The following is a 12,811-nucleotide window of genomic DNA, read 5'->3' on the forward strand; positions in this document are numbered from 1 at the left end:
AATCCCTTTAAGTCGCTAGTGCTAACCACGCCTACTTCGTTCTCCTCTACGGCCTCGCTTTTCAAAATTGCTGCCCCAAAAAGAACCACCTCAGAAGAACAAAACAAATGAATCAAGATCATCGTACAACATCCCTAGAAGACCAGGTAAGAGCCTTGAGTGACACCGTCAAGTCGCTTGAACCTCTTGTAAACGAGGTCGCCTACTTGAAAGGTGTCATCAACTACCAAGGCTCTCGAATCGAAAAGTTATCTGGTATTGTTTTAGACATGGGCAGAAACGATGATAATGGTTTGCTTACTTTACTGACGCTTCAGGACGGATCTGTGGGTGTGGGGGTCGAAGATGCTGTCAACCAGCTTGACGACCAGACCAACAACCCGTCCATGCTGTCGTCCACTCGACCTCCACCCCAAAGTATTGCTCCTGCCCAACCTCACACACATAACCATACTCACACCCACGGAGATCTTGATGGGAACATCAACCCGCAACTCCAGGGAGGTGGAGGCGATGATTCCTCGTCAAACGACAAAAAGAGACCGTATGGTGGTAGTCAGAACCATATGAAGCCTATCACCAACAAGAAACCCAAGATTTCAATTGACTTTATCCATAACCCCATGACCGTCAAGGAGATTTATGAAGAGTTCTACAATGGGTTCAAGGGCCAGCCTCCATTGGTGGAATTGGACCAACGGTATGGGAAGGCTCAATGGAGAGGTGATTCGAGATCGAAAGAGTCCAAACGGTACCAGAGAAGAAAAAGATTGTGTGATGCCATCAAAAAGGGGACCGTCAAGTATGACAAAACCCCTGAAGAGATCATCAAGTACATCGAAGAGTTTAGAGGTGACAAGTCGTTGACATGGGTCATGAATGGTAATATACCTAAAGACTTGCAGTAGTATTTAAAATAAAATTGTATTTGCTTGATTTTGTAGGGACCAGTGTGGCTTCTGACATGGTCCATGTTCTGGTTAAAGAATTGGCTGAATTTGTTAGCAATTTTAGTCGATTTTGGCAAAAATTACATTTGTAGCATCACAAATTTTAGATGGTGAAAATCATTAAATCAGTGCTTCAAAATTCACCAAAAAAGTAGTTGAAATTCACGACACTCAACTAGCACATAAAATATGGCTTAGATGAAGAAGCAGAGAAAACTTTAATGAAGATTATCTAATAAACCCTACAGATACGGCTTCCTTTGAAATTCACACCCAGAGCCTGAAACAAATACATACACTTCCCAAGATTCTCCCAAATACAACATGTCAGAACATTTTTTCCATGTATTCATACCCTAAATATCCATTGCATTCCGAACTTTGCTACTGTTCGCAGCCAAAAAGTAATTTGCAGCAAGTTCGGACTTCATCAACAACTTTGGACACCAACACCGCAAAAGACCTAAACAGTACTCCTGTTAATTTACAACCAAATACCAACTTCTGGAAGACTCCCTTTGTTTTCACCATCTAAACTCTCAAGTGCTTCCCCCCCAGGTGGGACTAGTCTCCCACCATCACCGCGCCCAGCCTGTCGCCGCTGTCGCCAGACACAAGAATTTCGAGAAATTTCCATCCGGGTAATGCTCACCCTCGCCTAGTCATTCTGAAAATTTTTATAAAGCTGAAAATTTTTCTACCTTAAGTTATAGACGCTTAATTGCTTACACAACCGTAAACAATGTTATCCGCTAAAAGTTCGATCAGATCGTTCGGTAATAAGATCCCTTCGTTGGTCCGTAACAACTCCAATGCTACCGGTGCCGGTCCCGTCATCGGTATTGATTTGGGTACCACCAACTCGGCCGTTGCGGTTATGGAAGGTAAAGTTCCTAAGATCATTGAAAACTCCGAAGGTGGAAGAACCACTCCTTCCATCGTTGCTTTCACCAAGGACGGTGAAAGATTGGTGGGTATTCCTGCCAAGAGACAAGCCGTGGTTAACCCAGAAAATACTCTTTTCGCCACTAAGAGATTGATTGGTAGAAGATTCGAAGACAAGGAAGTCCAAAGAGATTTAAACCAAGTTCCTTACAAGATTGTCAAGCACGAAAACGGTGACGCTTGGATCGAGGCTAGAGGCGAGAAGTACTCTCCTCAACAAATTGGGGGATTCATTTTGAACAAGATGAAGGAAACCGCCGAGGGTAACTTGGGTAAGCCAGTCAAGAGTGCTGTGGTCACTTGTCCAGCTTACTTTAATGACGCTCAAAGACAAGCCACCAAAGATGCTGGTAAGATTGTTGGTTTGAATGTGTTAAGAGTTGTTAACGAACCAACTGCTGCTGCTTTGGCCTATGGGTTGGAAAAGAATGACGGTGAAGTTGTTGCTGTCTTTGACTTGGGTGGTGGTACTTTTGATATCTCTATCTTGGACATTGGTGCTGGTGTTTTCGAAGTCAAGTCCACCAACGGTGACACTCACTTGGGTGGTGAAGATTTCGATATCGCTGTGGTCAGAAACATTGTCGAAACTTTCAAGAAAGAAAACGGCATTGATTTACAAAAGGATAGAATGGCCATCCAACGTATCAGAGAAGCCGCTGAAAAAGCCAAGATTGAATTGTCTTCCACTGTGGCCACTGAAATCAACTTGCCATTTATCACTGCTGATGCCTCCGGACCAAAACATATCAACCAAAAGATCACTAGATCTCAATTTGAAGCTTTGGTTGAGCCTTTGGTCAAGAGAACCATCGAACCTTGTAAGAAGGCCTTGAAGGATGCTGGTTTGTCCACTTCTGAAGTGTCTGAAGTTATCTTGGTTGGTGGTATGTCAAGAATGCCAAAGGTTATCGAAACCGTTAAGTCTATCTTTGGTAAAGAGCCATCCAAGGCTGTCAACCCAGATGAAGCCGTTGCCATGGGTGCTGCTATCCAAGGTGGTATTTTGGCCGGTGACGTTACTGACGTTGTGTTGTTGGATGTTACTCCATTGTCTTTGGGTATTGAAACCATGGGTGGTGTTTTCGCTAGATTGATCAACAGAAACACCACTATTCCAGCCAAGAAGTCTCAAATCTTCTCAACTGCCACTGCTGGTCAAACCTCTGTTGAAATCAGAGTGTTCCAAGGTGAAAGAGAATTGACCAGAGATAACAAATTGATTGGTAACTTCACCTTGTCTGGTATTCCACCAGCTCCAAAGGGTGTTCCTCAAATTGAAGTCACCTTTGACATTGACACTGATGGTATCATCAAGGTTTCTGCCAGAGATAAGGCTTCCAACAAGGATGCTTCTATCACCGTTGCTGGATCTTCTGGTTTATCGGACAATGAAATTGAACAGATGGTTCAGGACGCTGAAAAATACGCCGAATCTGATAAGGCTAGAAGAGAATCTATTGAATCTGCCAACAGAGCCGACCAATTGTGTAACGATACCGAATCCTCGTTGAACGAATTTAAGGAAAAGATTGATACTGCTGATGCTGACAAATTGAGAACCTTAGTTGCTTCCTTAAGAGAAGTTGCTGTCAAGGCTCAATCCGGTGAAGAAGTTGAAGCTTCTGAATTGAAGACTAAGACTGAGGAATTGCAAAACGAATCTTTGAAGGTTTTCGAAAAATTATACAAACAAGATGCTGAACAAAAGTCCGATGAGAACAAAAACTAAGTTTAGTTGATCATTCTTTTCATTCTTGTATATATTGATGTTTATAGTACAAATGTAGTAACACATAACTACCATTTATAACCTGGTTTTTGTATTCTCTTGTAACTATTTAATGTGCCATGTTTAATTCCATTTGATATCCCACTGATCTTCTCATGGGGCTATTTCCTCGGTGATGAGAAGACATTGAACTTAACGATCGGATCAATGGCTTCTTCTTGATGCTATATTGTCTCCCAATCTCTAAGCTGGCTTGGGTTGAACTATTTGTGTACTTCAAAGTAGATTTGTAGCTTGGTGAGGTTTGATCTGATATAGAAGTTGTAGTCAGCAGCTCTGAATCCGAAGATTCGTAATCAAGCATTTCACTCAAGACTGATTGACGGTTGAATTTCCTGTTGAATTTCTCAGAAGTGGCATCAGGAATGTATGATTTGATCATTTGCTGTTCGCTATATGCCTCCGACTTTGAACTAAGGGACGTGGTTACATACGAGGAAGATTCAATAGTTCCAGTTTCAGAGACGGTGTCAGAAACAAGTTCATTGTCTTCATAATCCTCTTCCTCTTCATCATCATATTCGTCATCTCCTTCATCAATGTTGTAGATGCTACTCAATCTCAGTTGAGTACTGGTCTTACCAGACTTTAATTCTTGTCCCACCAACATCTCCTGGAAGTAAGTGATCTCTTGTCTCAACTGGATTCTCTTCAGCACCACATGAGCCAAGTACCGTCTCCACAATGAAATTAAGTCATCGTAGCTACCAAGGACAGTTTGAGGGTTCCCATGTTTAGGAACTGGAGGAGGAATGCTGGAATATTCGCTCACGGGAATCTCTTCGATTCCATCGATGGTGTTAATATTGGTATTGGCTGCAATCGATGGGGTTCTTCCATAATTCATGGATTCTGACTTTTGGTCCATGTTGTTCAAGTACAATCCTTGTTGCTGATCAATGTACAGAGATAAGTGGTTCATCTTCATATCCCTGCTACCCATATTGACGTTTTCTTTTGGTGCACCTGCTTCATACTTCAAGCCATCATCCAAGCCATTGACTTTGGTAGCATTACCTCTTCCTAAGGAAGGATTATTAATAGGAGCTGAAATATTCATGAAACGTCTAGCGGCTTTGTTCTTAGGATTGGCTCTGAACTTTCTCTTGAGAGTTCTACCCTTAGTTCTCAGTCTCTTGATACTGTTGTTACCAGTCCTCTTGGAAGAAACCGGGATCTTAAACTTCAATTGTTTGAACTTCTTCAAAAGCTTTTTGAGACGCAACCTCATTCTGTAGATGAAACTTCCCTCTTTGAATCGGATGGCTTTTCTCCTGCTTAAAGTCGAGGCAGAACTACTGGTTCTGTAGACGGTTTTCAGCGTAGATGGTGGTTGTTCATCTTGCCTCGTGGAGAAAATGGTGGCCTGAGATTCCATGGACTGAGATATTTCTCTTCTCAAGTCCTTTGATGCTCTTCCTTGTGATATTGAGGAAGACATTTTGTTTTTTGACATGGTGGTTGAGTACGATTTACCCTTACGAGAACGAGGAATTGGACCGTCGGAGTAGCTACCAATGGATGTTGTGTTCAGTGACAAATCATCGGCTTGCTGCTGTTCGGTGATGAATTGTGAAAACCTGCTGGGGACCGGGTTGAATGCTTCGTCCGACAACTGCTTTAATTTGGTATGGGAGTCAGAACTGGCAGTACCCTTTTTAACCTGCAATCCTCCTACCGTAGCATTCTGTTCGGTTTGGATATTATGTGTAGTGTTGGTGTATTTGGGTGCCTCCTGGCTATTGGTACCGTCGTTCAACAAGTTAAAGGTGTCGAATGAGTTGTTGTTCTCATCTATGTAATAGTATGGGAACGAAATGGGAACCGAGGTGGTGGAGGTGGTTTCAACTTCAAGTCTCTGTAATGGATCAGATTTATCGGATGGATTTGATCTCTGTAAAGTCATCGGCAGAAAGTAAGAGAAATCCGATGGCAAGGGAGGCCGGGCAAAGGTATGATCTGAATAATCCATGTTAGCGGCAATGGTTGGGGATTTTATAGAGCAGGCCTTAGTTAATTTCGTCTAGCAAAAGGAGTAAATGAGGAAGACTAGTATGAAGAAAGATTCTGATCTGGGTGATACATTTAGCGCCAGGGATGTTAGCGATTTGACGGGGTCTGTAGAGTGGCTGGCTCATTCTGTTCTTGTACTAAGCCAGCCATTTTCTAATTTTAGGTTTTGCGCGATGGCCCCCCAATTTTTCGCAGCTAATTTGATAAGGTCTTCATCTTTTATATCATTAACAAAACAATCCTATTAAATGCTAAAAAAATTTAAGGCTTTTGGGGTTTTCTAACAGGGTAACAAATATGTCGAAAAGGGGAGTTTAGACAGCGGTGGCCAAACCAACGGCATCTTTCTTCAAGTCGTAAATCGAGTAGTACTTTCTCAAAAAGGCATCTCCAATGATGGCCATGTCACCAATTGGCTTGGGGAAGTCCATAGGCGTGATAGCAGAGATACAAGATCCGCTGATTTCTAAGGTATACTCATATGCAGACAAGGTAAAGTTGTAACCGTTGAGATTGAAGGTTAAGTCTGGTAAGTTGGCTCTGGCATCACATTCCACGGTATATTGTCCAGACCATGACTTGACGGCACCGATCTTGGCGTTGATGATTTCAGCCAAGGATGATGGTAAGGTGATCAAAGAAGTACCGGTATCGATGGCAGCACCGGTGCTCTTCAATTCAGCAAACTCATCACCTAAACCGAGTCCTTCAAGAGACACTTCCCAGTACGCTTTTCTTCTAACTGGCAACCAGGTAATCTTACCAGTGAACTTGGATTCATCGTAACCACCGAAAGTGGCAACCCCACCATCTTCTTCATCTTTGTTGGTGTCACCCAAGTAGAAAGCAAACAGTTTTTCATCCAACAAACCTTGGTTAATGGCGTTGTAGACTGGCGGAACAATCTTGTTGACAGAAATGGTATCGTAGGCTAATCCCAAAATCCCGTCGAATTTACCAAAGGCAAATGCCAAACCAGGTTCACTGGTGGCTTCAGCAAAATCCTGATTTTTGATCAACAAATCACCAATTCTCAACGCATCAGTCGACACGTATCCTTCCATTGCACCAGAACCATATTGAATGGCAAATTCACTGCCATTGGCCTTGTAGGTGGAAGAAGCATCATGGTCATACTTTGAGTGCAAGTAGCAAGCCAACGACGAGCAGTCTTGCGAGGGAATCCACAAGTTGGAAGAACCGGTATCCAAAATGACCTTGAAAGGTTGACCAGGTGTTCCCACTTCAATTTCGGTAAAGTACTGGGCATTGGCATAATTGGATAAAGGAGTATCGTGTCCATTGATAGCAATCTCACCATCCTCGGTCATTTTGGATTCAATGAAGGGAATTTGGGCTTTGGAGCCGGGGAACTGGGCCAGTGCAGCAACAGGGTTGCCATGAGCCGAGTTGAAAGTGTTGACGTACTTGTGTTGTAAGCTGTTTACATATTCTTTGTAGGAAGCAGCACTCAACGTGGTGTCAGTTGGAATCTTGGAAATTTTGGCGGAATGAACGGCACCGGCGACTGGGGACGTCAAGGCTAATAAGCCGGTGGCAATGGACGTCAAGATGGGCAACGAAAAGTGCATTTAGGCGATGGTGGTAAATTTAGGTGATAAAAGATTAATAGTTATCCCCTGCGGAATTTGTATGACACTTTTGTGCGCAGGGTATTTGTGGCAACCCAGCAATGCTGGGGCAGAATGTCGCAGGGTTTTCGCCGCCGGCAGATGTCGCAGATGAGATGTGTCGCATCAACATGGGAAGCAGTCCGCGACTTTTCAGGTGATAAACTAGGGCAATGCTATTCAGAAGTCAAGTGGAAAACTACCACCCGGCAAAGCCGTTACAGTATAGCAAGGATAGTGGGGAGATCCACACCATGGCAGATATTATTGCTCAAACTGCACCCGAAATGAGCCACGGATACTCCTATTGGACCAATCCTCTCTTGTGGTCAGGCCACCTCCAAACTGCATTCACTGCTCTCAACAAGTTTGAAGACTCAGACAAGGTGTACTATAAGAGAGAAATCATCAGCGTGGAGAAGGACAAGTATTACGAAGTTGACGGTCACCGGCTTAAGTATGACACTTGGGAAGGCAAAAGTACGTTTGCTGTGGACTATGTGAGTACCAGTGAATATGATTCGAACCATTTAAAGTACCAGCCACTGTCACAAACGGATGAATTGCCTCCTCGCACCCAATACAAGAACCCTAACGTCGAGGTGTTCCCCGACGAAGAGAGACCGTTGGTGGTGGCATTGCATGGACTTAGTGGAGGTTCGTTTGAGCTGTATGTGAGGGCACTATTGAATAAAGTACTGCCAGAACTCGACGCAGTGGTAGTCAATTCAAGAGGATGCGCAGGCCATACCATCACCAGTCCCCAGCTTTTCTGTGGGGTTTGGACCAATGACTTGCGGTACTTTATCAATGAACATGTCAAGCGTCGGTGGCCTCATAAGAAGATATTGCTTGTAGGATTCTCATTAGGTGGAGCCATCACCGCCAACTATGTTGGCCAGGAGAAGGATGACGTGTATGAGAAGATCTGTGGGGCCTTTATCATGGGATCCCCGTGGGACTTTTCTGACAGTTCATATGTGTTGAGAGAGAGCTTATTGGGAGATCGAGTATACTCACCGGTGATGTGTCAGAATTTATTGAAGTTGCTCAAAAAGCACCACAAGGGCCAACTTAAGTACGTTGAGATGGTGGAGAAGTACCTGGTGGATCCTCTGAAGTTCACACTTGGTCATTTACGGGACTTTGATGACAACTTCACCTGTAAGTTGTTTGGGTTTAACACCTCTTTTGAATACTATCGGCACGCCTCGCCGGTGCAGAGACTCTTTAAGATCCGTGTTCCCACGGTGATTGTGAGTTCTAAAGATGACCCTGTTTGTGGAGTTCGGTCATTGCCAGTTGAAGAGGCCACTTTAAATCCTTATGTGACGATGGTCACCACCAGCGTTGGAGGTCACTTGGGGTGGTTTGACTACAGCAACAACCGGTGGTACGCGGAGCCAGTGGCCAGAATGATGAAGGCATTGAGTGAATATAAGCCAGTTCGAGAGGGTGCAACGTTGCCAATGGACATTGATAAGGTATGGCAGTTTGACAGACTAGTAGCTGAATAGAGTAATAGACACAAGTGAAGCAAGACCGACCATTCTTCAATCGACAGCTTCTCACCACCGCAACTGTGAGAGTAGCAAGGTGTTTTATTTGTATGAACTTTTCTGTACATCACCAGTTTCGCAGCCGCGCTTTTTATCAACATGTCCTCGTCTCACAAATGGGTCAAAGACCTTAGAGGACTTGCTTCATCTCCTAATGACAACGACCACCTCAAGATCGACTATATTGATGTCAACCTCAATAACTCCCGAAAGTTGATTGCAAATGTGAACACCATAGTCGCTTCAAGTGAACAATACCTATTGGTTAATCATCTGGTAAACGAAAGCTTGATTAAGCTCCAGTCTGCCAGCCAGGCGTTGAAGTGGACGGACGGAGAGAAGAGATCATAGTGTGGGGGGTTTCAGACTTTCTATGGGTGCACGGGTCAGACTAGATGTCCTTCGATGGGTATGGGTCAGATGTCTACGCCATTTACTGCATAATATATTACACCTAAATATTTAACTTTATGGCCCCAGAGTCCTTTACCAGATTTAACTCAACATCAGGCGTGGCAGATTCTGGCAGAGGCAGGAAGTTGACGTTCTCATTCTCATCATCCTCATCATCGATCACAAAGTCCTGTAATTGAATGTCTTCCGGCTTGTATCCATCATCATCCTGAGACAATGGCTGGTGTGTACCTCTTTCAAGATCGCCAGCAGCTGGCTTGGACTTGTACTTCATAACCACTAAAGTACACCCAACGATCACAAGAATCCCCAAAATACTCAAAAACCCTGGAAAATGATGCCAGATAATCACATCAAGAGCTATGGCAAATACCATCTGCAAATAAACCACCAACGAAGCCTTTGAGGCCTTCACCCGTTGTACCCCGGCGGTTAACGCAAACTGGTACAAGAATCCTGCAATGCCAATGGTGAAAAATAAGGACCATTGATAGCTATCTTGAGGAATTGCAAATGAAATCGATGGGATCACTATAATTGAGATACTTGAGATGACCACCGTCACCATCGAGAAGAAACTCACTGAAATCAATGGATGAGCCAGGTTACCAATCTTCCGTAAAATGATAAAAACAGAAGCAGCCGCAAGGGCCCCAAGAAGTGCAACACCAGTGGCTAAAAGCCGTTTTTCGGTAGATGACGACTCCACTGAATCATCAGCCAGTCCCGCTTCTTTATCAGCCTCCAGACCAAAAAGAAAATGGGGCTTTGCAATCAACATCACTCCACATAAAGACACTAATCCACACATAGCCTCCACCAAAGAATACCGTTCTCGGAGCAAAATCCATGCCAAAAATCCGGTGATTAAAGGCACCAAGAAGGTAATGGCTACTGAGTCACTCATACTCAAGTATAAAAGGGAGAAATACAGTCCAAACACCCCAAAGAAGCCCACAACACCCCTTAAGAGCAACCACTTTCTCACAGAAGGTTCTCCAAATGGTGCATAAGGAACTGATCTGGTAATGAGCATGTATAAAAGGCAGCATATATAGGTGATGGCCATTCGAACAAATAAAATTTGGATGGGGTGAATCGGATTGTCATCAGTGACCAAAAGCTTGCAGGTGGTGAGCATGACGGTGTTGAACATCTGTCCTAGAATTAAAAGGGTAAAACCGAAAACTTCATCATTGTTAACTAGATCCGTGTAGAGCCGCAGAAGGGTCTTGAAACCGGACCTAGGCCTCGATAGACTTGGGAATGGGATCTCTTCAAAAGCAGGATTGAGACTCGGTACTGCCATTGAAGGCTGTGACATTGTTTATTTGCACTTGTAGGAGGCAAGAAATTCAAGATAAGAATAGTTAAAAATAAATTGTGTATGCTCCCTTTTTCACCTTCTCTCACTGAAGATGTGCAAATCGCGGGCGATGATCCACAACGGCTTTATATATTAAATCACCCATTTTGTCTATCTACAACTATATACCAACATGCTTACAACACGGCACCAAATCCAAAGGTGATCTTTATACTACGGATATAGTAGTCTTCAAAATTTCCCCGGACGCGGTCTTCTTCCCCCACAGGAATCCCATCGAACTTGACAACCATCTTGGTTTCGGATGATCCTTGGTTCAACGAGATGTTCAAGTGAGCAAAGTGGCCATCTTTCCAGTCCTCAAGTCTCCAGTCTTGGACAATCTGTTCGTTAGGAACAAGCTTGGTGATTTTGGAGGTGATGGAGCCTCCAAAGAGTTTCATTATAGACCCTACCGCCGCCGGTGTGGGCTCGATCAAGGGTGGAGACCGGGACCAGGCAGCGATACGTTGGGGGTCCAATAAAGTCAAGAACAACTGCTCGGCTGTGGTGTTGAACGAAGGTTCAAGATGTAAGGTGGAAGTATTGTACTTGGGGATATGAGAAGAGGTAGCTTTGGGAGCAGCACTTGAGGAAATGGTCTCCTTTTTGATGTTCTTTTTAACGCTCTGGTTTTCCTTAGGAGCTTTTTGGACCGCCGTGTGAGCTTCTTGGTTGGACTTGGTGAACACCGAGTTGACCTTGTCTGACTCCAACTGGATGTCAGAGCTATTGGTTTTGATCAAAACTCCACCAAAACCTCCCAATACCTGGCGCAACTGAGGCAAGAGTTGGGTCCTGATCAAAGCACGGATGGCATCCTTGGTATTGGTTTCATTATAGATGCTAACATCGAACTGAAGATCGTGTTCCTCAGTGTCGTAAGCCAATTCGGGCACGGTAATGGACCCCGACACATCGCTGGACTTATCAGCAGTGTCGGTAAAGCCATCGAATTTTAATACTAACTTCATGTCAAACAACGAGATCACCTTACCTTTCCTTTGAGAAACCTCACAATCACCTTCCACAGACGAAACGGCCGAGATCTTGACGGTTTGTGAGTCTTTTTCGGCCTTGAGCCCCACAAGAGTATCTTTGAAGTAGTCACTGGACCACGATAAGCAATTCTTATCGACCCAGTGCCAGTTGTTAGGATTGTTCACCACCATGTTAATAGTCTCCAGATAGTTAAAGTTGGAAAAAAAAGTGGTCGCACCGAAAAATCTAGAAATAACTGGCAATTGTGGTCGTGTTATATTGATATATATATGTTTGTAGATTATCATTACTAGGCATCAACTTCCATGGCATCCGGACCTGAGCCGAAACTGATTACAGTTTCTTCCACATCTAAGATTTCACGGACGCTTTTGTTCAAAACTCCCGTAGTGCCTCTAGCAAACTTGTACGATTTATTCTTTTGAGACCTGACGTTAGGTGTCAAGTAGTTTCTGTACAATTGAGCGTCTTTACCCACTTCCATCACACACAAATCGACGTTGGAACCGGAACCCAAATCATTCCAGATACCCGACTCAATGGCGTCTGAACACAATTTCATGGCCTCTTCTCTCGACATATCAGGCTTCCAGTTAGTTTCCAAAATCGCCATGGCTGCCAAAGAACCCGATCCCAATGATTGGTACTCTCCAATATCGGTTGAGCCATGTGCCTGCACAGACAACAAGTGTGCACCGGTGGCGTCGGTACCAGCGACGATAAGATATGCACCCAAGTGGCCTTGGTACTTGAACAAGTGCTGTTTCAACATGGTCAACGCGGTTATGACTCGTGGAGGCCTATTCTGAGCCAATCCATGTAATTCCAAATTCGATGAGATCAATTGGGTCACCATCTCGGTGTCTGCAGCGGTACCGGCCCCAGCACACCAGATCTTTGGTGCCAATCTGTGAAGTTTCTCACAGTTCTTATCGGCAACAATGCTACCGGTGGTGGCTCTGGTATCAGCCGCGATGATTACACCACCTTTGAATTTACATCCCACAATCGTGGTACCGGTGGAGGTGGCTTTGGGTTGCAGGTGCCCGTTGGCAGCCAAAACCTGATTTCTTTGGAAGTTGTCAAAGCTTAACCCAGGCATTCTTGTATCGAGCAGTAGATATTTTTTTGCCTTCAAC

General features: G+C 44.2%; 8 protein-coding genes across 8 annotated transcripts; 4 read left to right on the forward strand and 4 right to left on the reverse strand. All coding sequences in view use genetic code 12, as the record gives it.

Annotated features, from left to right (window-relative positions):
* Positions 1–107: 107 nt before the first annotated feature.
* PSN45_002746 (uncharacterized protein) lies at positions 108–908 on the forward strand (the record flags this gene model as incomplete). The annotated part of the gene is made up of 1 exon (XM_006683838.2): positions 108–908. The coding sequence occupies one exon, from the start codon at positions 108–110 to the stop codon at positions 906–908; it is 801 nt and encodes a 266-aa protein (XP_006683901.1).
* Positions 909–1,692: 784 nt separating this feature from the next.
* SSC1 (Hsp70 ATPase ssc1) lies at positions 1,693–3,627 on the forward strand (the record flags this gene model as incomplete). Its single annotated transcript, XM_006683836.1, has 1 exon — positions 1,693–3,627. The coding sequence occupies one exon, from the start codon at positions 1,693–1,695 to the stop codon at positions 3,625–3,627; it is 1,935 nt and encodes a 644-aa protein (XP_006683899.1).
* Positions 3,628–3,736: 109 nt separating this feature from the next.
* Positions 3,737–5,659, reverse strand: PSN45_002748 (uncharacterized protein; the record flags this gene model as incomplete). The annotated part of the gene is made up of 1 exon (XM_006683835.1): positions 3,737–5,659. The coding sequence occupies one exon, from the start codon at positions 5,657–5,659 to the stop codon at positions 3,737–3,739; it is 1,923 nt and encodes a 640-aa protein (XP_006683898.1).
* A 355-nt stretch (positions 5,660–6,014) lies between these two features.
* On the reverse strand, positions 6,015–7,292 carry APR1 (aspartic proteinase precursor; the record flags this gene model as incomplete). The annotated part of the gene is made up of 1 exon (XM_006683834.2): positions 6,015–7,292. One exon carries the CDS (start codon positions 7,290–7,292, stop codon positions 6,015–6,017), a length of 1,278 nt encoding a protein of 425 aa, XP_006683897.1.
* Positions 7,293–7,504: 212 nt separating this feature from the next.
* PSN45_002750 (uncharacterized protein) lies at positions 7,505–8,848 on the forward strand (the record flags this gene model as incomplete). The annotated part of the gene is made up of 1 exon (XM_006683833.2): positions 7,505–8,848. One exon carries the CDS (start codon positions 7,505–7,507, stop codon positions 8,846–8,848), a length of 1,344 nt encoding a protein of 447 aa, XP_006683896.2.
* Positions 8,849–8,989: 141 nt separating this feature from the next.
* On the forward strand, positions 8,990–9,241 carry PSN45_002751 (uncharacterized protein; the record flags this gene model as incomplete). The annotated part of the gene is made up of 1 exon (XM_066157929.1): positions 8,990–9,241. The coding sequence occupies one exon, from the start codon at positions 8,990–8,992 to the stop codon at positions 9,239–9,241; it is 252 nt and encodes an 83-aa protein (XP_066014026.1).
* Positions 9,242–9,344: 103 nt separating this feature from the next.
* On the reverse strand, positions 9,345–10,460 carry PSN45_002752 (uncharacterized protein; the record flags this gene model as incomplete). The annotated part of the gene is made up of 1 exon (XM_006684043.2): positions 9,345–10,460. One exon carries the CDS (start codon positions 10,458–10,460, stop codon positions 9,345–9,347), a length of 1,116 nt encoding a protein of 371 aa, XP_006684106.2.
* Positions 10,461–10,807: 347 nt separating this feature from the next.
* AHA1 (Co-chaperone) lies at positions 10,808–12,774 on the reverse strand (the record flags this gene model as incomplete). Its single annotated transcript, XM_006683832.2, has 2 exons — positions 10,808–11,851; positions 11,974–12,774. 2 exons carry the CDS (start codon positions 12,772–12,774, stop codon positions 10,808–10,810), a joined length of 1,845 nt encoding a protein of 614 aa, XP_006683895.2.
* Positions 12,775–12,811: the final 37 nt, after the last annotated feature.

Source organism: Yamadazyma tenuis, chromosome 3 (assembly GCF_029203305.1).
Source record: "Yamadazyma tenuis chromosome 3, complete sequence".
Classification (NCBI taxonomy): domain Eukaryota; kingdom Fungi; phylum Ascomycota; class Pichiomycetes; order Serinales; family Debaryomycetaceae; genus Yamadazyma; species Yamadazyma tenuis.